This window comes from Puma concolor, unplaced genomic scaffold (assembly GCF_028749965.1).
Source record: "Puma concolor isolate L17-30 unplaced genomic scaffold, mPumCon1.1.hap2 unalloc_scaffold_7, whole genome shotgun sequence".
NCBI lineage: Eukaryota > Metazoa > Chordata > Mammalia > Carnivora > Felidae > Puma > Puma concolor.
In genome coordinates, this window is record NW_028240280.1 from 133045 (window position 1) to 160181 (window position 27137).

General features: G+C 42.6%; 1 protein-coding gene across 7 annotated transcripts in view; it reads right to left on the minus strand.

The window, feature by feature from the left end:
• The window catches only part of LOC147571022 (transport and Golgi organization protein 1 homolog), a 131740-nt gene that overhangs the window by 45093 nt on the left and 59510 nt on the right, over window positions 1-27137 (minus strand). For 2 of the 7 annotated variants that reach the window (XR_015247765.1, XR_015247768.1), the window contains exons 3-4: window positions 24319-25010; window positions 22950-23459 (exon numbers count right to left, since the gene is read on the minus strand). Coding sequence is in view for 2 of the 7 variants with exons in the window: in XM_086696679.1 (XP_086552805.1) it covers window positions 165-187 (23 nt within the window). In the remaining 5 variants the exon portion in view is untranslated. Of the gene's footprint in view, window positions 1-164; window positions 388-655; window positions 778-2269; window positions 20534-22419; window positions 22449-22949; window positions 23460-24318; window positions 25011-27137 lie in introns of those variants that run through there. The other 5 variants (XM_086696679.1, XM_086696678.1, XR_015247766.1 and 2 more) reach the window with 5 other exon arrangements.

The following is a 27137-nucleotide window of genomic DNA, read 5'->3' on the forward strand; positions in this document are numbered from 1 at the left end:
ATCTTACCTTTTTATCTGTTAATAATCTATGCATATGTCCTCTGAAGTTTTGTTTATATTAGTATGTTGAGTCTAAACATAGACTTTTAACCTTGTAAAAAGGTTAGAAACAAAAAAAATGAAGAGAGGTTCATGAGCTGCTGGTAATTAGTAGCTGAACTCACTTGTACTTGTTTATTTCTTTCATAGCTATTTTCACATTTTCCCTGCAGCTGCCAGCTGATTCTTCTTTGCCGCCAGTTCACACTGTGTCATTTTCAGCTTCCTAAGATGGGAAAGACATATACACAGTCCAGGAGCCAAGGTCCACAAATTCTGCCTTTTTACCTCCCAGCACTCTTGAAGGCCTAGATGCAAATATCCCTTCCCCCACCTCACCCATAAATGCACGGACTGACAACACAGTGAGAGAAATGAACTGAACACCCCATTTAAGTTAAACAAAATTAAGCCTCTGCCTGCTGCCATGTCTCTGCTCTCAGACCTGTTTTCTCTCCTTCATCATAAAGTCATCAAATAACATTGCACTTTGTGCCTTCCCAGAGCTGGTCTTTTGTTTGAAATGGTGAAGGCTCATTTTAGTTCAGCATGAAAAACCGTGTCTGACCAACCATACCCATTAGGATGAAGCAAGGGATCATCACTAGTCTCAGACCTCCATGGGGAGCCCTGATTCTCAGTCCAGAAGTTGTACCCTGACACAGACAATCACCTTGAAAGACGACCTGCCAGGTATGGCTTCCCCAACATTGCAGCTCCCTCCCAGACATCGCTAGAGCCAGGAGTACAACCCCTGTGTCCACCTTCACATATCCTGGTGGAGGAAAAGGCCAATCTTAGAGCAGCAACATCTCCTGAAGTAGAACCTGATATGAACTGTCACACAGTCTGGGTTTATCTCCAGGAAACAGATTTCAGATGGAAAACTATCAACTTCATGGAGCCAATGTACTTGAACAAGACTCAGTTCATTGACAGTGAAGGCAGCAAAGGGAAATGCTTAGAAAGGCTGGCTTGCTGTGTTGCCCTCAGACTATTTTGTTCATGGTGTTGCTTTAAAGGGTTTCAACTTGGTAATGGATGTATTCAAGAGTCACATGCAAAATTGAAAGACTCCTAGAAACTGACACCAAACCTCTAGACAGAGAAAGGCACATGCATTTCCTTCCGGCATCTCAGGCAGTCCTTCAACAAATGCTTTCTGGAGTGGCTGGAATGTAGTGGTTCTGTTGTAAGGGATTGAAAATAGAAAGGTGGCCAGGGTGCTGTACGTGCTTCCCAAAAGAGCTTAGAAATGATAAAAACAAGATGCCAGTGAGACAGAGCAGGCTCCACCCCAGGTGTGGGAAGGACTAACAGAAGCTGAGTCTCCAGGGAAGAGAAGGAAGTATTTCCTTTTCAATGTGAATGAGGGACTCTAAAGGCCCTGATCTCCTCCTGAGAACAAAAGGAAATACTGTACAAAGGAGGAAACATGTGAGCGAATGCACCAAATTTCTAATGACCCCATGAAGACACATGTGACCAAGATGGAGAAGAAGGAATCCCAGGACAAAGCCAGCCTGGCAGTGGGAACCAATCTCCCCAGGACTCATGAATGAACTTGGGGACAGACAACTGAACTGCAAAATAGGTGAACAACTTTATGGGCACGGACTTAGAAGGAAACGTGTAGTTCAGAGGCGGCCAGCAAAGATGAGCCCTAGTGAAGCTGTGGGCTTTGGTGAAGACTCAGAGCAGTTACACTTAAAAAATCAGGGGACATGAAATAACTCAGCTTCCTTAGGAATTGGGCCTGCTGTGAACAATCTCACTAGCAGAATTGATGCAGGGATCCAGTACTACTGGCACCCCTACCCACTTTCCAGAAATAAATTTCTATTATTTCTGCATCAAGATAATTAATTTTTTCCCTACACATTCTTGACCTATGTCTGGTCCTGACCAAAAATGACCTAATTCCTGGATGACAAGACAACGTGATGGGACTGAAACCCATGCGCCAATGGAAATGGATCCCAAGCAGATCCAGACATCAATGTTATTAATGCTGATACCTTCCCTCTTCCACCCCAAATACATGACACAATGTGTGACAAGCACTTAGGACAGAAAGGAAAATGCGGGTGACAGAAAGCAAGGTAAGAAGGACAGGCACAATTCTGAATGCATTTGGCAAAAATACTCTGGACCCAGTTCCAAAAGAAATTTAATTATCTCTACTGACTGCCACATTCATTCATACAACAGTACTTGTGATAGTTCTCACATGAACACTTTACTCTTCTATAGCCACTCTTCTTCCTTCACAGAATTCTTCAAGGATGCCTGCTTTGTCCTTCAGCTGTTTGACTTTTCCTTCTTTGGTTGCTTTCACAGACCTCAATGCATTACACTTGTCTTCCAGGGCCTTTTTATTTTCTGTACAAACATGGATTTGCTTTCTAAGTGTGCACATGACCTGAGACTTGTTTTTGGTGAGATAGGAAAAGGGCAAGAACCGTGAAGGCAGGAAGGCACTCTTTCCCTTTCCAATGCAAAGTCATTGTCACCAATATGGGGATTTCTCCGCAACAGACAGCATACTTTCCAGTTGACAGTTATTGGACCTCAAGACTCTCAACTCTACATGCTCGAATTCACCATTTTCATCTTGCATTTTTAAGTAAGACAGATAAGAGAAAAACACTTTCCATAAGTAATGATTGCACAAAAATTTGAGTGCACCTAACACAACAGGATTGTGCATTGCAATAAACAAAGACCTTGAGGCATAAATATAACTAGGAGAAGATAAAGATGGTGGGAAATAGTTCACGTCAGATAGCTTCTAAATGGTTTTCTTGTTGGAATATATATATTTATGTACATATGTATGTGTGTGTGTGTGCACACACACACACACTTTTTCCCCATTCATGTTGAAAATTCACTGTTCAGCATTACGAAATGAAGAGACTATGACGCACCTGAGTGGTTCAGTCAGTTGAGTGTCAGACTCTTGATTTCAGGTCAGGTCATGACTCCAGGATCATGGGATCTAGCCCTGTGTTCGGCTCCACGATGAGTGTGCATCCTGCTTAAGATCCTCTCTCTTTCCCTCTGCCTCTCTCTCCCACTTGCATGCCCTCTCTCAGTAAAATAATAATAATAATAATAATAATAATAATAATAATAATAAAGAATAATTTAAAAATTTTTTTTAAAAAAAGGAAGGGACTATACACTTCAGCTGTTGCCCTTTATCTCTCAACTATCTTTGAGAATTTTCTATATATCTTAGAGGGCAGAGCTGAATGATGTGATAATTAGTTGTGAACATAAAAGATAAGTTCTAGTCCTTGAAATGGCAAAAGTCATCATGGTGGTCATAGTGAAATTCCAGGTCCCTGCACAGGAGGTTGGACTCCCAGAGGCCCGCTCTCTACTGTGGTAAATGGCAAGCTAATCGCTGTGCTCACCTCACCCAATGAAAAAACTCTCCAAAGCCAAATTACAGTAAAACTCAGCAGCCAAGTCTTAGCACTTCCTGATTCTTCACATTCCTCTCTCTCTCTGAGATAGCAAGGTAGCATGTACACTTTGAAGGGTATTCTTTAAATTTTCATTAAAGTGCTCAACTTTTTTGATGTTCTCCTTTAACAAACCCTGTTGAATGAGTAATAATAATTCATTATTTTACTTGTGTTTTTAGAATGCAATCTAGGCAAAGAAGGGATTCTTACCTTCCATTTAAGAGCTTCATCAGAGAGAAACTTCCGTTCTCTCTTAGTTTCCTGAAGATGTTTCTTTAAATCATTGTTTTACAAAACATGGAAAAGGAATCAGAATTCAAAAAAAAAAAAAAAAAAACATAATGCTAGATAAACCTGTTTACTAATGTGTGACTCCTTTCACAAATAGAGAGGTAGCTCTTTACATTTGTGAAGCTTGTCTTCAATTGGGACTGTTTATAGAACACATGAAATAGGTCAGTAGGATGCTCTACCAGAGTGGAAGTAACCAAAATGAAATCACACAAAATATTTGAAAGGGCAATGCTACCTTCTATTCCCAAGTGGATATATCTTCAGCAAGTTCTTTGTTTTCTTTCTTAAAATTATTGATCTTCGTGGTTGTTTGCTGTAAACTAACTAAAAGGAGATAAAAACAATTTCTGAGGTTGTTACCAAACCAGTTATATCGAATAATCCCAGCGTTTTAGCCGCACAGACACATAACCTGACAGGTGGGTGTAACTAACAGTTTAGCTTTCCCGTGTGTCTGAAGAAATCAAGTTTCAGCAGCATTTTAAAGCGAAGAAAGCCTATTTCAATGAGATTCCTATTTAAAATATTGTCCAAAATGGAGAAATGCAATAAAATATCTTCTGCTAATTTCTCTCTTATCTGGAAGCACCCTTCTTGGAAAATTCAGTCCCTTTAAATAGTCACCACCAGAGATGAAACAGAAAAATCAAATCCTATCAACTTACATTTCTCTCCTCCAAGTATTAAGGTACACAGAGAGGTCCCAGCAAATAAAGGAACAAACAAAAACAAAAAAAACCTCATTTAGTCTGGATTTGAGCCACTCACACCCCCAGGTGCTATTTGGAATTCCACGCAAAGAAAGCTCAAACTGCTGCTGACTGACTACTCAAAGGTCTTGGATGACTTCCTCCTGCTCACAGATTGCCTTTCATGAACCCTAGGCCAGGAGCCCTGGAGGACAAGGTCTTTGGAATCAAACATACGGGTACCATCTCAGCTTTACACTTAGTGGCTGAAGGATCTGGATTAATGGCAATTCCAAGAAGACAAACTTTTTTCATCCCGACGTGCGAGTATTACCCTCCAACCTTAAAGGAATATTATTCAACACACAGGAAGCACCCAATTACAGGTGGATAGCACACGTAAGCTCTAGAACAGACTCCTCTAACAGGGATTAATTCTCTTATCTGACCACAGAGTGCAAACTTCTATTGGCCGGCCCACTGTGAGAGCTCTCATGCCCTGAGATCACTCTTCTCCCCACCACCACCACTGCATTCAAAGGGATGAACACCAGCCTTTGAGGGCTCCTTACGTGTCGGGCAGCCACCCTGGCTCTCAACAGACAGCACCACAGCATCACCACAGTCTATGGAGCCCATGCAGAGTACATTTCCCCCATTTGTGTCACATTCACTTCTCATTCTTCCCTGGCATGGACGGCTCCTTGCACCTCAGACTCAAAACCTTGGTTTAAACCTCTCTTGTGACACACACCCTGCCTGGCAATATCTGTCTTCTTCTCTAAGCTTAGGCTTCTTGATAGACTCAAAAAGGGTTTTCTTATCTTCACATTTCAGCAAGAGCCGGGTCATGGCAAAGTGCTCACTCCACACCTCAGGCTCATATCATCACGTGTTTCCTAACCATTTCTATGTAAAATTACACTCATTTCATTCCCTCTACTTTGGTGATGTGTTCCTCCTCGTGATCTCTTATCTTAAGGGATGGCAACTCCCCTCCACATTGTCACTTAGGCCCCAAACAGGGAAGAGAAAGATTTTCAAGAGTTAACATGCCAATTAGACATCAGAAATCACCATATGTATCCCTAGTTGAATGAAAATGCACATCAAGGGGTGCCTGGGTGGCTCAGTTGGTTGAGTGTCCAGCTCTGGGTCAGGCCATGATCCCATGTTTTGTGGGTTCTGCCCTCACATCGGGCTCTGTGGTAACAGCTGGGAGCCTGGAGCCCACCTTGGAGTCTGTGTCTCCCTCTTTCTGTCCCTCCCCCACTCGCACTTTGTCTCTCTTCCTCAAAAAGAAACAAACATGAGAAAAACCCACATCAAACACCAGTACTGAGAAAATATTACAAAGAAAACTAAAGCTTGAATTCTTACCTTGATATTCTCGAGGTTCTAAGAGAGGAAGAAACAAAATTAAGTTTGCTGTCAAAACATATTGTTAGTAAAAAACCCAGTGTTCATGATACATACTAAAATAATACTCCAATGAAATCACAATAATCATTTAATTTTGCCTAATGAATTCACAGGATTAAAAAATAGGAAAAAATTAGAATTTCCTATTTAAGTCATGATACTTCACAAACATTTCCGTTAAAACGCACAATGTATATAGCTTATTTTTTTTTTAATTTTTTTTTTCAACGTTTATTTATTTTTGGGACAGAGAGAGACAGAGCATGAACAGGTGAGGGGCAGAGAGAGAGGGAGACACAGAATCGGAAACAGGCTCCAGGCTCTGAGCCATCAGCCCAGAGCCTGACGCGGGGCTCGAACTCACGGACCGCGAGATCGTGACCTGGCTGAAGTCGGACGCTTAACCGACTGCGCCACCCAGGCGCCCCTATATAGCTTATTTTTGACCCCCAAATCGATTTACATTTTCCTAAATGAACATTGAACCTATGCAATTTTGAAAATTGATAATGCAGACATTTTTTAAAAATGCACTAAATCGTCATTTCCCTGACTTTTTCTTTTTAAACCCAGGTTCCACACTGAAGTTTAGAACTGGGATTATTTTTAAATCCTGAAATAAAGAAAAAAGGAAGGAGGAAGGAGGAAGGAAGGAAGGAAGGAAGGTAGGAAGGTAGGCAGGCAAATTCTAATATTTTTCAAGTAGTTAACATAAATTAAGTATTTATAAACCAGGTTAAAATAGAAAACTCAATAATATTAAACATAAGAAGTCAATGACTTCTGTTGTACATTCGTAAAGTATCTAAAGAAACTCCTTTGGAATATCTCCAAAAATATGCCCAAAATTTATGCAAGAATGGGAGAAAGTAACAATAAAAAATGTACTAGAGATACAACTGATAATGTTATATGGATAGGTGTTTACAGATAGGGACTTAGAGGAGTAGTGACTATTATAAACTTGGGATTGTTATTCCCCCCAAAATATACTTCTAGTTCACTTTCTAAAAACATTGAGGTTTTCTTTCAATGTTTACTTTGATTCTGAATCACAGCTCGAAGTGTCAGATTTCTGAAGTAAATAAAGATTTGCCTAATCAGGTGATCTTCTCTATGCTGATGACATCTAGGAGATTTTAAGTTCCTTGAATACACAGCTCCAAGTAGCCAATGAAAGGAATTCACATTCCTATTTCACAGTATTGCACCTAAATCAATCAATAAGAACTATGAAAATTATTTCTAAAAGAATGCTAAAGTCCTGGATATGGCCCCCAAAAGAACACATATCATTTTACAAAAACTAGACTAACCAGCACTGTAGGAGCAAATACACCCACAATGCAATTCACACGAATTCACATACGAAGCTTTAATTTTGTGCGAATGAACCACTCTAGAAAGTAGCCTCCAAAATGTGTAACATTTGTTTCTTCAGCTCTCAGAAGTGAGGTCACTAAAATGCGTGCTGGTGGGAAATGTACATGTCTTTGAGTGGCCACTGTCTGAAAGAGAGCAGGGGCTGTCAGCACAATGATCATGGGTATCGAACACACAAAAGACAAGCCATACTGGCATGACTGTAAACATCCTCCCTCGTGGGTATTCTTGAAACATCTGGCAACTGTCTGGCTGCTGATATTCATAGTTGACTTTTTTTTTTTTTTTGAAATTATTGTCAAGTTACCGAACATAGAGTGTATATAGCGTGCTCTTTGTTTTGGGGGCAGATTCCGTGATTCATCGTTTACATACAACACCCAGTGCTCATCCCAACAAGTGCCCTCCTCGATGCCCATCACTCATTTCCCCCCACCCCCGCATCAACCCTCAGTTCTCTGCATTCAAGAGTCTCTTATACTTTGCCTTCCCTTCTATTCAAAACTACATTTTCCCCTTCCCTCCCCCCATGGTCCTCCATTAAGTTTCTCAAGTTCCACATATGAGTGAAAATGTACGATATCTTTTTCTGACTGACTTATTTCACTTGACATAATACACTCCAGTTCCACCCACATTGTTACAAATGGCAGGATTTTATTCTTTGTCAATGCCAACTAGTATTCCATTGTATATATATACCACATCTTCTTTATTCATCAGTTGATGGACATTTAGGCTCTTTCCATAATTTGTTGAAATTATTATTGAAAGTGCTGCTATACATGTGCCCCTATGAATCAGCACAGGGAGGAGAGCATTTTAAGAGAAATAGTTCATTAGCTTCTCTCCTGGGAGCCCTGGGACAACACCCAGATGGTTGACGGCCCCAGGTGTTCTGGGCAGGGAGGGCCTAGCAGGTGGCCAGGGTCACCCCAGTTATAAGTGGAGCAGAGAGCAGGGAAAGATGCAGCAGTGAACAGAGTTGGGGGCCTTGAAAAGTTGAGATGATTCATGGAGGCGAGGTAGTGTCCCCAAAGCCAGTGTCAGCTTCCCATCTGGGGAGCCCTTTGTGGCTCCTAGGGGCAGGACCAGGAGCCAAGAGTTTGAGACCCAGCTGTGCTGCTTATCAGCTGTGTGACCTAGACTGGTTTGCTTCAGTAAAATGGTGTCCTTCCATGTACATGCCTGTGTCCATAACTGTGGTGAGGACGAGAGAAAGCCATGTACTGAGCACCTGTGCACATTAACCTCACCATCTACGGGGATGCAGGATCATCAAGCCCAATGGTCAAGAATGAATTCTTGTTACGTTTTATGGTGCGAAGAGGTGTTTTCATTTCAGCATGGGGACAGGACCGGTTGGAAGGAAGAGCTGCACTGGGAAAGTGAGGAGCAATTAACTGTATACTTTTAAGTTTGGGGGTGGAGAGGCTAGAGGTAACCTATCTCTAAAGGGATTTGTGCATGTTTTTAAAGAAGACTCATGGGATCCTGGAGGTCTGGCTGTTGTGAAGACAGGGTTGCTTTCAGTCTCTAGCCAATCATCAATATTTAGTGCCATTAGTGCCTTGAGCAGGGTCTCACTCTGCATGTCTCAGAGATTTTTCAGTGTGCTGCAGATTGTGAGAGAATTTAATCTTGACTATGATTCTCTTGCCTTTGTGCTCCTCCTCATTTCCCCCATGAATAATTTTTTAAGTTTCTTTACTTTGAGAGAAATATAGAGTGAGCAGGGGAGGGGCAGAGAGGGAGGGAGAGAGAGAATCCCAAGCAGCATCCACTCTCATATTGCTGAGCCCGATGTGGGGTTGAACTCACAAGCCATGAGATCATGACCTCAGCTGAACTCAAGTGTCAGAGTCTTAACTGACTGAGAGACCCAGGCACCTCACCCCCCGCCACCCCCTGAACAATTCTGAACCTTAAATCTTTAAGGTTGTTGAAGGCAGGGGGAAGGCCTCATCTTCTGTAACTTCTTCTTGCTGAATAGAGATGTAGAGATGTCCCTACGTCATGGGTCAACATTGATTAGTCAGGAATGTATAGGGGAATTAGGAAAAGTGGAGGCAGCTGAGTCCAATGTGGATCCCAAAGAAGTATGTGTGTGGTGGTAAGGACCATTTGTCAACCTGAAGTTATTGTAGTGATGGAGTCTTGGCACCAAGCAGAGAAACTTTGGAAAAGGCAACGTATGAGTATTAATATGGCTATAAGAATGAGAAGTCCAACAAAGAGACCCTTTATAGTTGACCCCAGTCGTCCTGAGAAGCAGGGCTTAACCAGTCTTTTAAAGAGAGGGAAGTATTTTTGCATAGACTTAATTTGAGTACACATGTCAGTTGGTAACCCTGCCATAATTCTGGAGTAATATTTCTGGATAACCTGGAGTGCATACATAGCACTCTGCTTTCATGAAGCATAGGTGCCTCCTTGGGCTGCAGTTAAGATACCAAGGGCCATTCTGTTTTGGAGGGCCACTTTTTAAACTGAGCTGCGTCTGTTTAAAGATGAATAGTTTGGGGCGCCTGGGTGGCTCAGTCGGTTAAGCGGCCGACTTCGGCTCAGGTCACGATCTCACACTCCGTGAGTTCGAGCCCCGCGTCGGGCTCTGTGCTGACCGCTCAGAGCCTGGAGCCTGTTTCAGATTCTGTGTCTCCCTCTCTCTGACCCTCCCCCATTCATGCTCTGTCTCTCTCTGTCTCAAAAATAAATAAACGTTAAAAAAAATTAAAAAAAAAAATAAGAAAAAAAAAGATGAATAGTTTATGCTTGGCTAAAGCCTCTATTTGTAATTTTATATCAATAGAGGTGGCCCCTGGGGCATATATGGCTAAGGGATCAAACCATCAAGAAGCCCTCTTTGTTTGATGTCTAACTTCAACAATATCCTAATTATGAGGAATCATGGGCAAGTGGGAGAAAACTTGTCCGAGCCAGGCCAGAAGCCAAGCCAAATACTTGCCATCACACATGCCTGCAATACCTGTAGGTGTGGGTGAATTCCTCTTTTCAAGGTCCCCCAAATATCCTGAGGTCCCTGTACCTCCTGGGAAGTGATATTCCTGACTCTCCTGGTAAGGCTGCTGGGAAACCTGTAAGCAAGGTATCAGGCCAACAGTTCCAAAGGGCTTTCCTGGCTTCCTTTTCATTTCTTTAAATGTGTGTTTATTTTGGAGAGAGAAAGAGAGAGGGGGATGAGTGGGGGAGGGTCAGAGAGAGGGTGACAAAGGATCTTAGCAGGCTTTGTGCTATCAGTGCAGAGTCTGATACGGGGCTCGAACTCACGAACTATGAGGTCACGACCTGAGCTGAAGTCAGACGTTTAACTGACTGTGCCATCCAGGCGTCCCCTGGCTTTATGTTTCATAAAGGCAACCTCAGTTCCTTAAAGCTGTATGGTCATATCTGAGTCTATGTATGTCCCTCTAAAATATGACATTCCAGTCAAAGCTTTGGTAAAATAACCAATACTTTCAATAGTGTCCTGTTACAAGGAGAACAGATTCTTAGTGAACTTAGGAAAACAACTGTAATTACCTTGTAAGAAAGAACTTTTGAATTTCAGAAGGTTGAGGTAGAGAGGAAAGTTAGATGCATCATTGTTCACAAATGAATGTTTTACCATGTTTCTGTAAGTCATAGAGACTCCTGTTAAGAGAGTTTCCTTAATCTGGCAGAGCAAACATCAGAGAACAAGTAACATTTCCAACAAGAGTCACGAAAATTATAATCATTTTCTTCAGTTCATTTAGTTCCATGTTACTAATTCTTGCTCAGTTTGAATGTAGCTTTCGTTAGTTCTGGAAATTCTTACCCATTGCAGCTTTATGATTTTTTTAAGTTTATTTATTTGTTTGAGAGAGACAGAGGCAGAATGAGAGGGGAAGGGAGAGGGAGAAGGAGAATCCCAAGCAGGCTCCACACTGTCAGTGTAGAGCCCGACAAGGGGCTCAGTCTCATAAACCATGAGATGGTGACCTGAGCCAAAATCAAGAGTCTGATGCTTAACTGACTGAGTCACTCAGGTACCCCAGTTTTATGATTTTAAAGCTATCAAAAACCTGCATTTGTTTAAAAAGAAGTCCTTTGCATGAATTTGCTTGAAGATGAAACACATTTTGCAAATGACAAAAGACCATAATACAGCTGACAAGAAAATTCAGTTATTTCTGTGACATAGAACACTTCGATAATCAGAATATCAAGGGATATTAAAACTTCAGGAATTTCATATCTATATCTGTCTCTATCTATCTTTGTCCTTATATGAACCGTTATAGCATTGGCCCAAGCAATACAAGCTTAAGTTTATCGTTATTTGTTTGTGCATTCCAAGTATCTTAAAGGTATTTTTTTTTTTTTTTTTTTTAATTTTTTTTTTCAACGTTTATTTATTTTTGGGACAGAGAGAGACAGAGCATGAACGGGGGAGGGGCAGAGAGAGAGGGAGACACAGAATCGGAAACAGGCTCCAGGCTCCGAGCCATCAGCCCAGAGCCCGACGCGGGGCTCGAACTCACGGACTGCGAGATCGTGACCTGGCTGAAGTCGGACGCTTAACCGACTGCGCCACCCAGGCGCCCCTGCATTCCAAGTATCTTAACATACCAAATAAACAAGCCTACTTGGTCAAAAAAGACTTCATTTACTATTTAAATCTTGGGAAAGTTTTAATGTACATGCCTAAATAGGATTATGGATCATTATAAAACTTAAAACTTATTTATTTAACCAAGGTGACAAGAGATTCCAAAGGCCAATAGATAGGGTACTATACTTGTTAGTAAAACTTAGCTCCTTTAACATTGTGAAGTTTTAACTTTCTTAACAAACCAAAGACCTGCTGAAGGCAAAACAGGGAACCTTTGGTTTTCTGGGCAAGCAAAACAAAAGAGAAAACAAGATTTATGTTTTCTTACCAAGTGCAAACTAACAATCCAAGAAAACGTCTTTTTTTAGCAGAGAGAAAGAAGAATTGTAATCTTCTAACAGTGTACCTCTAGAATCCATTCATTTTGGGGTGCCTGCGGAGCGCAGTTGCTTGAGCATCCCACTCTTGATTTTGGCTCAGGTCATGGGATCAAACCCCGAGTCAGGCTATGCGCTAAGCGTGGAGCCTGCTTGAGATTCTCTCTCTCTGCCCCTCCCCCATGTGTGCACATACTGTCTCTCTCAAATACGAAATAAAGAAAGTCCATTCATTTCAATGTTAGTCTGTGCTGATGACATAAAATTATTGTTCAAAGACTACCCTTCACAAACTTTCTACAACTTTCTTTCGCACTCAGATTTAGTCCCAAGCCATTTCTTTCCAAACAACCAATCTCATTTTAGGAGAAAATTACTTTCTTTTACCTCAACAAAAACGTATTCCCATTCATCACATCTTCCTTACACATCTCTTCGTTTTTTTACATGCAGAGTTACTTTCCTTATTTCCATCAGTCTTATTTACATTTAGCAGAAGAATTTTCACTCTTAGAAACCTTAGTCTCCAGTGAAAACTAAGTAGTAACCACTTGTGAACTCTTATACCAGAATTCTTCTAGATCTAAAATTCATAAAACTACATTTTATAATTAAAAAACATGTTTTTCCGTGGTACAATCTTTTAATAAAGCACAAATCATTTGGGTCCAACAGACCCATTATATCTTCAGCTTCAATGTAATAAGAAGCCAAAAGTACAAATCTACATTCAGTAATCAATGCTACAGCACTCAGTCCTATTTGGAAAAGGCCTAGATGGCCAATGGATTCAGTTCTCTTTATCATTTAACCAAAACTTTCAAGTTAAAGACTTTGAAAGCTATCTTAACCATTATCCAAGAAAACTTTGAGACAGACAAAATTCAGAATCATTTTAAGTCCTCTTTTTGATAACAAATTGCCACAGAAATAACACAAGCTTATTTGACTTTCTGCACACCTTGGTAGAATAAAAGTTCTATATTTGATGCTGACAACTCCAAAGACACGTCCATTTTCATTAAGCCAACAAATGTCGTTTAAATAGCATGTATATTTCACCCCGGGACACTAAAATGTCAATCAGTTTGTTCCCCATTGTCAATTTTTACCTGGGGCTGTGGCTGGAACTCTGAAGTGGGAGGGGTTAAGTCCAAGAGGGTACTCTTTGCTCCTTGACAGCAAGGGTAGGAGAAGGCGTCAGAGGTACTGAGGATGTATAGGAGTCTTTAGGGGTCTATGCGGGTACCACCGCACCCCAGGTGGTACAGAAACAGGTGGAAGGGTCCTGGGGAGGCTCACCTGTCTCCCTCACTTGACCTGGCCCCATGCAACACCCCCACGCTAAGTGTACCCTGTCCCTACTCTGTGCTCCTGTCCCCATGGCCACACTACCCTGGCCACTCCCTGGAATCCAGGCCTGGACACAGCTTTCCATAAGCCACTGACACGGGGTGCCCAGCACCGGGTTGGAACCAGGAAAACACCCCCTTCCATGAAAACTTAGATGGGATAGGTCATGCCAGGGTCTGTGTATTCTGTCTGCCTGTGCTGGCCTCCAATGGAGTGCCAGAGTTATGTGGAGTGTGCGTGTGTGTGAGTGTGTGTGTCTAAATTTACGTTATGCACCTGTTCGTGGGAATTCTGTTTCTGTGAGTCTATTGACTGTGGACATGAGTTTCTTGTTATTTGGTTGTTTTCATGTTTGTCACTTGGGTTTATTTGTATGTATGTGTATCTGTGTCTGTCTCTGAATGAGTATATATCCTCTGTGCAGACCTCTGTGTCTGTGACTGTATCATCTTTATCTTCCAGGGACACGGGTCCCTGTGGTGGGAGTGTCTGTGTGTATCTGTGTTTCATGTCTGTGCGTGTGTTGGTTGTGCATGTGATTCTGAGGCCCCTTTGGGTGTTCTTGATCATACCTGTGTGTGTGTGTTTTCTGTGTGTGTGTGTGTGTTTAGCGTGTGCAGAGTTTGCTTTATGGGGCTGTTACACGTGGCCCTGCGTGTGTGTGTCTGTGTGGGTGAGTGTGCTCCCCTCAGGGTGTCACTGACTATGTCTGCAGCGTGGGTCTGTGTGTGAGTCTGTCCATGAGTCCCATACCCGAGTACCCAGATGAGGCTGCGGGTGATTCCATGCCCGTGTGTCTCTGTGCTTATGGTGTCTGTTTCTTTCTGTGAGTGTGTATGTCTGTACCCCTAGGAATGAGCGGCTGCAGAGGAGACCCTTCAAGGATGAGTCCTGGGGTGGGTGAGCAGGAGACAATCTGGGCTGCCCTCAACCTGAGGCTCAGCTCCCTCTGTCCATTTTTCTCCTGTCCTCCAGTGTCCCCGCCTTGTGTTGCCACCTCAGTCCCCAAGGATGGATGGAGTGAAAGGTCAACTCACAGGACCACAGGCCAGTGGCTGGGAGGGCTCCAGGTGGAAGGAGGGCTTATTTAGTATGGGGAGGGCTCCTAGACCCTGGTGAGGATAAGGGATTCCTGGGCCCTGGAAGAGGTGAGTGAGCGGGGGGCCCCTAGGGAGGCCCGGGGAAACAGAGCTCCTGGGCCCCATGGAAGGAATGCAGGATTGGGCACCCCAGGAAAGAGCTGGAGGAGTCCTACAGGACTCGTGAGTCCCCAAAGGGCAGATCCCTCACTCACCTGTGCTGGTGCAGGCTGGGGCCGGAAGCAGCAGCAGCAGCATCCAGAGGCAGCAGGGGCAGCAGATCCCTGGGATGGTGGATGGAGCAGTGAGCCATGGTCTTGCAAGCAAGGGGAATCACCACGCTGGGCTGCCCTCGGCCCTTGCCCCCTGCCCCAGCCACCTCACTGTCTCTTGCCCCGGCATCACCCTCCAGCAGGGCATGGGCAAGCCAGGCAGGGATGGGCACCTGGGGCCACAGGAGTGTCTCCCATGACCTCTGTGTCCTAGCTGTTGAATGGGCATAAGGAGTCACCCAGGGCCCCTAGAACCAGGAGGGAGAATCTAGCCCTGGAATCTTCTCTGATGGGACTTGGGGGAGAATTATGGAGGGACAGCATTTAGGGCCAGTTCATTGTCAGGATAAAAGCACAACACGAGGTCACCTTGGAGGCCGAGGTCAGTGTTTTCTTACGCAGGCCACATTCGGAGCACTCACCCAGGGATTTGGAGGAAGGAGAATAACTGATATTAATGTAAAAGAACAGAAATGCTGGACCGTGGGCACTCCTGATGCTCTTACAAAACAATGCCCAACCCTCCGTCCTCATCCTCTCCATAGTGGGGAAACTGAGGCAGTCAGGGATTTGGTCAAGATCACAGAGTGGTTTCTGGGTGTTTTGCTGATTACATGTGACCAAACTCCGTTTTCCAAAGTTCACTTCTTTAATCTTGCCAGTGATGTTTTTGGGCAACTCTGGGACAAATGAGGTTGAGGATGAAGCAAACCCATCCCGAATGAGTCCTGTTGTCATTTCCTACCAATGACCCGTGCGTCGCCTTTGTCCCTGCCCAGTCCCCCAGACAGGTTGGTACCATGTGGTGGCCTCACTAGGCTCCACAAAGAATGTCACATCGTCCCGTGACCCGGTAAGCTGGATGCAGCCCTGTGACGTGCTCTGACCAGTGAAACGTGAGTGGGAGCGAAGAGTGCCACCTTGAACACAACAGTTGGGAACAGCTGTGTCTGGCCACCTCTCTGTCCATCTCTTATGGCACCTGGTAGTTACCTATGGTGGGTGCTCTTTTATCCTGGTCCCAGGAGGACCATGGTGGACATGTGGCTTGAGCAAGGAAAAGATTTCCGTTATTACAAGCCATTAAGACTTCGGGGCCATTTGTTATGCACAATAGCATCTAGCCCATCCTAACTGGGATGCATCCTCCGTTCTCCTCTCTATGAGGCAGGCAGCACAGCCTAACATTGGAAGCATGATGTCTGTTGTCAGATACATGTGAATTTGAGTTCCAGCTCCATCCTTTTATTAACCCCTACCGCAGGCAATTACTTGGAGTCTGGGAGCCTCCTTTTCTGCTCCGTAAGATGGATGGTTACATGATCTGAGGTTTGAAGGGGATTAAATGAAATAATAAAACATGTAAATCTTTGAGTCCAGGGCCTGGCCCGCACAGTGAATGCTCAGATCTTCTTTATCCATTCATCAGTTGGTGGATATTTGGGATCTTTTCATACTTTGCCTATTGTTGGTAATACTGCTATGAACATTGAGGTGCTGGTGACCCTTTGAATCAGCAGTCCTGTAGCCTTTGGATAAATACCTAGTAGTACAATTGCTGTGTCGTACGGTGGTTCTGTTTTTAATTTTTTTTTTTTTTTAGGATCCTTCATACTTTTTTCCAGAGTGGGTGCACCAGTTTGCATTTCCACCAGCAGTGCAAAAGGGTTCCTTTTCTATGCATGCTCACCAACATCATTTGTTGCCTGAGTTGTTAATTTTAGCCATTCTGACAGGTGTGAGGTGGTATCTCCTTGTGGTTTGGATTTGTATTTGTCTGATGATGAGTAATGTTGAGCATCTTTTCTTCTTTCTGTTAGCCATCTGGATATCTTCTTTACAAAAGCGTCTATTCCTGTCTTTTGCCCATTTTTTCATTGCATTATTTGTTTGTTAGGTGTTGCACTTTATAAGTTTTTTATAGGTGTTGGATACTCACCTTTTTATCTGATATGTCTTTTGTAAGTATCTTTTACCATTCTGTCAGTTGCCTTTTAGTTTTGCTGATTGTTTGTTTCCCTCGCCGTTCAAAAGTGTTTACCTTGATGATGTCCCAATAGTTCGTTTTTGCTTTTGTTTCCCTTGCCTCCAGAGACGTGTTGAGTAAGAAGTTGCTGCGGCCAAGATCAAAGAGGGTTTTGCCTGCTTTCCCCTTGAGGATTTTGATGGCTTCCTGTCTTACATTAGGTCTTTCATGCATTTTGAGTTGATTTTTGTGTATGGTGTAAGAAAGTGGTGCAGGTTCATTCTTCTGCATGTCACTGTCCAGTTTTCCCAGCACCACTTGCTGAAGAGACTGTCTTCATTCCATTGGATATTCTTTCCTGCTTTGTCAAAGATTAGTTGGCCATACGTCTGTGGGTCCCTTTCTGAGTTCTCTAATCTGTTCCATTCTCTATTCTGTTCTTGTGCCAGTACCATAGTGTCTTGATGATTACAGCTTTGTAATGCAGCTAGAAATCCAGAATTGTGATGCCTCTAGCTTTGGTTTTCTTTTTCAAGATTTCTTTGGCTATTTAGAGTCTTTTCTGGTTCCATACAAATTTTATGATTGTTTGTTCTAGCTCTGTGAAGAATGCTGGTGTTACTTTGATAAGGATTGCACTGAACGTGTAGATTGCTTTGAGTATTATTGACATTTTAACAACTGTTAAATTGTTCTTCCACTCCATGGGATGGTTTTCCATTTTCTTGTGTCTTTTCAGTTTCTTTCCTAAGTTTTCTGTAGTTTTCAGTGTATCCATTTTTCACCCCTTTGGTTAGGTTTATCCCTAGGTATTTTATCTTTTTTGGTGCAAATTTAAGTGGGATCAATTCCTTGATTTCGCTTTCTGCTGCTTCATTGTTGGTGTATAGCGATGCAACTGATTTCTGTACGTTGATTTTATATCCTTCAACCTTGCTGAATTCATGTATAAGTTCTAACAGTTTTTTGATGGGGTCTTTTGGGTTTTCCACATAGATTACCATGGTGTCTACAAAGAGTGAAATTTTGACTTTCTCCTTGCCGATTTGGATGCCTTTAATTTTTTTTCGTTGCCTGACTGCTGAGGCTAGGAATTCCAACCCTCTGTAATAACAGTGATGAGAATGGACATCCTTGTGGAGTTCATGACTTTAGGGGAGAAAGCTCTCATTTTTTCCCCATTGAAGATGATATTAGCAGTGTGACCTTTATGATCTTGAGGTATGATCCTTCTATCCCTGCTTTCTTGAAAGTTTTTATTTAAAAAGGGTGCCATATTTTGTCACATGCTTTCAGGAACCTCTATTGAGAGGACCATGTGGTTCTTATCCTTTCTTTTATTAATGTCAGATATCACATTGATTAATTTGTGGATATTGAACCAGTCTTGCATCCCAGGATCAATCCCACTTGATTGTGGGGAATAATTATTTTAATGTGTTTTTGGATCTGGTTGGCTAGTATCTTGTTGAGAACTGTTGCAACCATGTTCATCAGGGAAACTGATTTGTAGTTGTCCTTTTAAGTGGGGTCTTTGTCCCGTTTTGGAATCAAGGTAATGCTGGCCTTGTAGAATTCGTTTGAAAGTTTTCCTTCCATTTCTATTTTTTGGAACACCTTCAAAGGAATAGGCGGTAACTCTTCTTTAAATGTTGGGTAGAATTCCTCTGGAAAGCCATCTGGCCCTGGACTCTTTGTTGGGAGATTTTTGATTACAGATTCAATTTCTTTCCTGGTGATGGGTCTGTTCAGGTTTTCTCTTTCTTCCTGTTTCAGTTTTGGTAGTTTATATGTTTCTAGGAATTTTTCATTTCTTGCAGATTGCCCAGTCTGTTGGCATATAATTGCTCATAGTATTCTCCTCTTATTGTTTGTATTTATGTGGTGTTTGTTGTGATATCTCCTCTTTCATTCATGATTTTATTTATTTGGGTCCTTTCCTTTTTCCTTTTGATCAGTCTGGCTAGGGGTGTATCTATTTTGTTAATTCTTTCAAAGGACCCTCTTCTGGATTAGTTGATCGGTTCTACTTCTTTTTTTAAAATCAATATCATTGACTTCTGCCCTAATATTTATTATTTCCCTTCTTCAGCTGGTTTTGGGCTTTATTTGCTCTTCTTTCTCCAGCTCCTTTAGGTGTAAGGTTACATTGTGTATTTCAGACCGTTCTTCCTTCTTTAAGAAGGCCTGGATTGCTACATACTTGCTCTTATGACTGCCTTTCTTGCATTCCAGAGGTTTGAGGCTGTCATGTTTTCATTTTTATTGGCTTCCATGTACTTTTATATTTCCTCTTTATTTTCTTGATTAACCCGTTCATTCTATAGTAGGATGTTCTTTTTTTTTTTTTAATTTTTTTTTTCAACGTTTATTTATTTTTGGGACAGAGAGAGACAGAGCATGAACGGGGGAGGGGCAGAGAGAGAGGGAGACACAGAATCGGAAACAGGCTCCAGGCTCTGAGCCATCAGCCCAGAGCCTGACGCGGGGCTCGAACTCACGGACCGCGAGATCGTGACCTGGCTGAAGTCGGGCGCTTAACCGACTGTACCACCCAGGCGCCCCATATAGTAGGATGTTCTTTAATCTCCAGGTATCCATGGTCTTTCCAAATTTTTTCGTGTGGTTTCACAGATTTCTTGTTCAGTCCCCTGCAAGTGTTTTCACTTTCTCTCTCTTTCTCTCCAGCTACGTTCAGGGGAGTGCTTTTCTTGCACCATCCCAGTGGGCTGCACTCTCCCCCTTTCCTTTTCTCTGTCCTCTCTCTCCACAAACAGCTCCCTCCCCTCCCCGGCTTTTCTCTCCAGCACTTCACCTATCCACACCACATACCTGCCATGTTCTGTGGCTCAAGTGATGCAGATTATTGTCTTAATGTTCAAATCTCTTTGCTAGCTGTTCAGAATGATTTGGTGCTGATCTAACTGCATTTCCAGGATGAGACAAGCTCAGGGTCTCCATCTAGAGTCCACATTTATAGCGATCAAACTCAATTTTTGGCTTACCTGAGGGTGGATGTGGCATCATCCCATTGTTCTAATAAGTATTTCTCCCACTTACTGGTGAGCATGAGTGTTCCTTGTCTTTAATATGCTTCCTGATCCTTCATATTTTTATCAGCTATTTATTGGTTGTCTCCCAGAAGGAATACTTAGGTATGAATCAGGAGATGTGACCTTCCACTCAGACTGAGAAGTAACAAGACAGTTCATAAATCTTGTGTAAGGGAGTACTCTGGATGCAGGATTAGAAATTGCTGTCCAGCTTCCCTGTCTCTCCTTTTACACCACCCAAGTTACATTAACACGTCTCACACATCATCTCATCTTCCAAAATAGACATTTTCTTTATTTCAGCATCTTGTGTTTAGTGCCCATTCAGTGAATCAACTCCTTGAAATTTAACCACCCGTCATAGCTCTTATCTGATACCAAGAGATTGGTCTTCAAGGGGGCATAGTTGGACACAACAAGGTCCACAAGTGGGACCATAGCCTCATTGACTACCATGCACTGGGACTTAGGTGTGTATGATTGATAGAAAATGTCCTTGACAGTCAGCTGAAGGGTTCCAGGCATAAAGGTGATTCCTGAAAATGGCAAACGAGAAGTCTTCAATCATATCTTTAAAGTAAATACCATTACCTTAACCATCCTGGCAGGCACATGAGATCTCTTTCAGTACTAGCCTTCTAGGCTATCACCTCTCCGTTAGGCCAGCAACCAAATAGCAGCTTTGGTAGAAATCGACTCTGAGCCCTCGTAGCATTGTTGCCATTACCTTTTCCTCTCAAGCGGTCAATAATTTACATGGGTAGGTGTCCGATTAATTCCTATTTGAAAGACAGCCTGATTTTGAAACTGTGTGATGCAAGGGGGTTGTGGAAACTTCCTCTATGTTGGTGCCTCTAGTGTGAAAATAGCCACTGCTGTGGATTGCTGGATTTGCACTGGACACAAACATTCCTTCCTCTTTTCTTCTGGCTGTTCTATAGTGTTTCTCCATCCATTTATCACATATTTGGGGACTATTATGTGACTGACACATGCAGGGTACATCTGTCTGCCGCAGGCTGCTCTATGATTATGTCAAGCAGAGGCTTCCCTTGGTTTCACAAGCTTGGAGAATTAGAATATTTCTGGGAACAACTGATGATGACAATGTCTGTCTTGTACTAAAGCTTACATACCCTATTACAGGCCTCTTGGTTTTGGAAAAGCATCTGGTGTATCAGTGTGGGCCTTGGCCACACCTCCCACCTTTGTCTTTTGTGTCTCAGATGGAAATATCTTAAGGACAATAAAAAGAGTCCCTGTTCAAAACTGATGGTTGCCAGAGCACAAGAAACAACGAGTGTTGGCAAGGGTGCAGAGAAAAAAGAACCCTCTTGCACTGTTGGTGGAAATGCAAACTGCTGCAGCCATTCTTGAAAACAGTATGGAGAGTCCTCAAATAGTTAAACCAGGAGCACCTGGGTGGCTCATTCAGTTAAGCATTCAACTCTTGATTTCAGCTAAGGTCTTTATCTCATGGTTCATGAGATTGAGCCCTGCCTCAGGTTCCACACTGACAGCATTGACCCTGCTTGGGATTCTCTCTCTCGCCCCTCTCTCTCTGCCCCTGCCCCCAATCACATACACACACTCATTCTCAAATGAACATTCTTAAAAAGTTAACAATAGAACTGCCCTACAATTCAGCAATTGCAGTACTAGGTATTCACCCAAAGAATACAAAAATACCAATTCAAAAGGATACATGCACCCCGATGTTTATAGCAGCATTGCCTCAACAGCCAAAGTATGGGTGGAGCCCAAATGTCCATTGAACAATGAATGGATAATGAAGAATTGGTGTATATGTATATAATGGAATATTACTCAGACTACAGAAAAAATGACATCTTGCCATTTGCAAAGACATGGATGGAAGTAGTTTATGAACTAGTTCCTAAGTGAAATAAGTAAAATAAGTCAGTCAGAGAAAGACAAACATATGATTTCACTCACGTGTGGAATATAAGAAATAAAACAGATGAACGTAAGGGAAGGTAAGGAAAAATAAGATAAAAACAGCGAGGGAGGCAAAGCCTCCCTCCCACCCCCCATTGACCCTCAGTGTTTTCTCAGTTTTTAAGAGTCTCTTATGGTTTGGCTCCTCCTTCTCTAACATTTTTTAAAAAAAATAAAAAAATTGAAAGCTTCAAAAAATAAAAATAAAAATAACCAAAAAGGAGCATTTCAAACATAAAGAACAAGAAAAACATGTCCCTGGTTTCCATAAGATTAAAGTCATACAGCCTTGCAGATACTAAAACATGAGATAAAGTCTGTAACTTTCTGGAATGTCATTGGCTATGATGATTTATGATGCTTTGTGTGAAAAAAACATATGTAATCCTGCACTGACTATTCCTTCCTCAGAGAAGTCTCTTCTTTGTGAAGATTTTGTATCCTTGGTGGCTATCTTAACTTAGGCTTAAATGAAAGTCTTCTCCCTTCTGTCTAAAATTAAAACAAACAAACAAACAACTTTTATTCACTTTGAATCAACATAGTTGTTTTGCAGTGTTGTTCAACTCTCCTATTTCCTGGTTGATCTTTTGTGTAGTTGTTCTATCCATGATTAACAGTGGGATGTTGAAATCTCATTCTGGGAAGTACACTTCTGAATAAAAAAGGGAAGTTTAGAGTAATGACGCTGCTTTCCTTGGTGACCCTTTCCCAAAGTATCGTCCTAAACTTTTTTTTTTTTTAATTTTTTCAACGTTTATTTATTTTTGGGACAGAGAGAGACAGAGCATGAACGGGGGAGGGGCAGAGAGAGAGGGAGACACAGAATCGGAAGCAGGCTCCAGGCTCGAGCCATCAGCCCAGAGCCCGAAGCGGGGCTCGAACTCACGGACCGCGAGATCGTGACCTGGCTGAAGTCGGACGCTTAACCGACTGCGCCACCCAGGCGCCCCCGTCCTAAACTATTTTTAAGCAGAAGCACTACAATGAAAACAAAGGTATAGTCCCCCAGAGTGGCTTCTTTGCAGTGGGAATATGCATGTTGTGCTACCTCCTTGCAGCATCCTTTCCTGATTTTCTAGCTGAAGGGAGTTTCTTTTCCTTCTGAACTCCTTGTCAATTTACCGAGGACCTTCGTGCTTGCATTAAATTGCTCCTTCATCGATCTCATCTCCCCTAGGAGTGTTTCAGCCCCTCTGAGGGTAGAACTTTGTCTCATTCATCCTTAGCTCCAGCTTCTTGCTCAGCGATTTTCATTCCATGGACTTTTGATAACATTTCAGAATACACGTTCAGAAGAAACGTATCATTGCTATTTGCCCACAGAGTGGTTTTAAACATGTATTATTTCACATGTGGTTTAGAGTATGGACTGTGGAGCTGGGGTCAAGATGGCAGCATGGGAGGATCGTGAACTCACCTCCTCCCATGAACACAAGAATTCAACAGCTGCTTATGGAACAATTCCCTCTGAAAAGGATCTGAAAGATAGCTTAACAGTGTCTGTACAATAACGGATAAAAGGATAAAATATATGGAAACAGGAGAGGCAGAGACAGAGTCTCACAAGCAACCCCACTCCAGGTGTGGTGACCCACAGTCAGGAGGATCTCATAATACAGAAGTTGTCCCAGAGGACTGAGGGGTTTGTGAGCTACCTCAGGCACCCCAACTCTTGGGAACTACATGGCAAAGATGAGCCTCCAAGCATAGGGCCTTCAAAAAATAGGACTTACTTCCTGAAGTACTCAAGGGCTTCTGTTGAGCCGTGGTGTGGCTCACTCCTGTCTTGTCTTCTTTGTGCCTCCCACACCTGGCATTCTCAAGGATACCTGCTCTTTGAATGCTCTTCAGGATTTTTTGTTTTTTAACTACAAGCCTATTATTAGGCAAAAGCAATAGGCTGAGCCATTTGTGGGAACTTATAATGGCAAACACTTCATGGGAAATCTCCAGGGAACATGTGCTTTGAGTTTCCTAGGAACCTCCTAATTCCAAAAAATATTTATATTTTGGAGCCTCTCAGAGGCTAAGATTTCCTTGAGGTGATAAATGGCCTACAAGGTAGTTAAGCACTCTCTGTGGATAATTTGTGTTTCATTTTCACAATAACACACAAGTCTGACTCTATTACTGTGCCCATTTCACACATAAGGAACTGAGGCTCAGAGAGGGATGATATTACAAAAGTGGCAGTTCGTGGAACTGAGATGAAACCTTAGGCCTGTTTATAGACCCCCACACAATGGGAAGAATTCAGGCATCAGATGGACATCCTTTTACCACCTCTCCATTCTGTGAATGACTGAGACTGGAATCCCATAGGAGCCTCTGTCCCAGGGGCCCCTCTCCCATGTCTTACCCAATCGCACCCAGGCCAGGCAGCTCCAGTAGGTTTCTGGTGCTGGGCGCAGGAATATCTTCAGTTGGTCCCCATGGCTGAGGGCCCATGTGTCAGAGAGGATGCTAGCCACTTTCTGGGAGAGCTTAATCATTCTTCCAGAGCTCCCTTTGTCTTCTTCTCCTTTGGGGTCATTGATTATCTCATCTAATCTCTGCAACAACGCTAAGAAACAGGTACCATTGACATCTCCATTTGACTGATGACAAAACTAAGGTTTTAGCTAAGCAGTTTCCTCAAGGACATTTGGTTTTAGTGACAAGGCCAGGATTTAAACACAAACCTGTTTGGCTGCCAAGCCTGTGTTTTTAGTCACTTGCTAGAACACCTCTCCTGTGAATTTGTACTTTCTAGGGCCAGGCATGGATGGGGTTTGAATCTCATGATCTTTGGTTATGAAACAGACACCTTACCAGGGGGTCTTTGCCAACATTTCAAAGTTGAAAAACTTTTTTGGTTTTACCTTTTCAAGTTGGGACCTTTGGTTTAGCACATCCTTTATCAAATTAAAGTGTGGAGAATTGTTTTGCCTTGGGTCTTGGAGTCAGAAAATTTGAAGGTCCAAGTAGCAGTTTTTCTCCTTGGTCCTCATCAGGCACACCAGGTCACAGAGAAGATTTGAAACCGGCTCCACATTTGTCTCGGGGAACCACCTAGGCAAGTTGTAGAAAAGGCAGTGTGTCGGTACGTGTCTCAGAGAGATCATCTTTGAGGTCATAGCGCTGCGAACGAATCCATAAGGTCAACAATTTCTTTATGAATACAAACAAGAGTCAGACTGCTGGGGAGAAAGAAATGGAACACGAATATCTACCAACTTCAACAACAGACTCTATTAAGGGACTTGGGATATTGGGAGGATGGGGGAGCTGTTGTCCCTGTCTCCTCTGAGAAGTGCTTACCGTTTGCAATTTCAATGCCAGCTCTGGGGCAGGAGGAACTTTCCCAGACTTGGAACAAACCAAGTACTGGATCACTTTCATTGGCTCCTAGGCCTAAAAGACAATCTCCTTTGCCTGTGGAAGGTGGGGCTTGGGGGCGGTGAGGCAAAATGAAACAATGAATATATCTTGACTTTTAATAGTATGTCAAGAGAAATAGGCCACAGACTATAGTGCCAGGTGTGGTAGACTTTAAAATAACAGACACAGAAGTCGAGTAAGATTTTATCACAAAGTCTTGCCCTGATGAAAGAGATTGCTCATCAGTCACAAGAGCCCTGAGCCCTCAACACTGAACCCACAAAAATGTCAGGGTTTCTTTTAAAAACTGTCACATTGAAAGTCCTCTAGATATTGTCCCATAAGACTGTCTCATAACAAAGTTTGTAGCATTTAGATCTGGAGAGGAGACCTTGTGATACTCAGCAGAAGAGGGAAAGGTAGACCTTAGAGTCTCGAGTTAGCAAAATCTAAGAAGGTTGTTTAAAAGGAGGTATTGATAATATACATTTCAAAGCAGTCCCAGTATTTCACAAAATATCGAACATGTATCCTTTGTTGGAATTTTAACTTCATTTTTCTAACTGTGTGATGTGTAAATTTATCTGTTTCAGGTGGCTGGCGCTCTTCTTCCCAATTCCCATCCACGTTTGCAAACATAGAAAAGAGTAAACAATGACTGCTTTGGGTTATTGATAGATTTATTCAAGTTCTAGAAACTCGGGATTAGTGATTTTCATTTGATGATACTGGCATATCATCAATGTACTCAACATTAGAACAAAAATACTTGTAACAAATCATGAGAGTTCAAATGCTGTTATTAGCTTCCTACTGTCTACAATACGAACAAATTCTTTCGAGCAATGTCTGGTTAGATATAGGTTCGGTTGCTTCAACAAACACACCCAGTAACTTATTCCTTCCTTCCTGAATAGTCTGGGCATATGCAGTCCATAGCTGGCTTAGCAGCTCCACCCTCTCAGGGACTCAGGTTCCTTCTGTGAAGGTGCTCCACCACCTCTAGGGTAGAACTGAGAGGACTCAGCATCATGTCCACATCCAGGAAGTGGGAAGTGAACGTGGGAAAGGGGAGGACATGCCTCTAGCTTCAGAGAATAACCAGAAAGTTTTCCATATCACTTCTGCTCACATTTAATTGGTCTGAACTTAGTCGCCTGGCTGTACGTAGCTTCGTGAGAGGCTGGGAAATGTGGTCTTTCCTTTTGAGTGGTTATGTGTTCGGCCAGAAATAGGGCATTCCATTTCTATGAGAGAACTGAGGGCATGACTATTGAGTGACCACTAACAGTTTCTGTCAGGGTCCACCCCTTTGATTAAACAACTGTCCGCAAATACACACAGAGCATCATCCCCACGCATAGAACATTGTCATATTCAAGAAATATAACCTCCAGGTCTCATAGAATGACTACATCTGGGTCAAAATTTAGTATCTCTTGTTACTCCCTGGTTCTCTCCATTCAGTAGGGATAGAATTCCTCTCTGACAAACTATAAACTAAAGCATGAGTTATGTCTAGTCTCCAAACCAACCAATATCTATCCCTGGAGTAGGATATTGCTATAAAAACTCCAATACTGGAAAGAGAAGAGTGAATAATGAGGTAACATAGGTCCCTAGCAATGATCCAACTCCCCTGGGCATGAATTATGACAGAACCCTGTCCTGGCACTCTTTGGGGCCTCAGTTCATTCAGTAGGTCCTGATTCTGCTGTCTGGGAAGCATTCCTTCCTCTGCTGTCATCTTTAGCTTTTGTCTTTCCCTCTGGAACATTCTTTCATGTTCATCATCCTCTGTGGACAAATCTGAGGTGG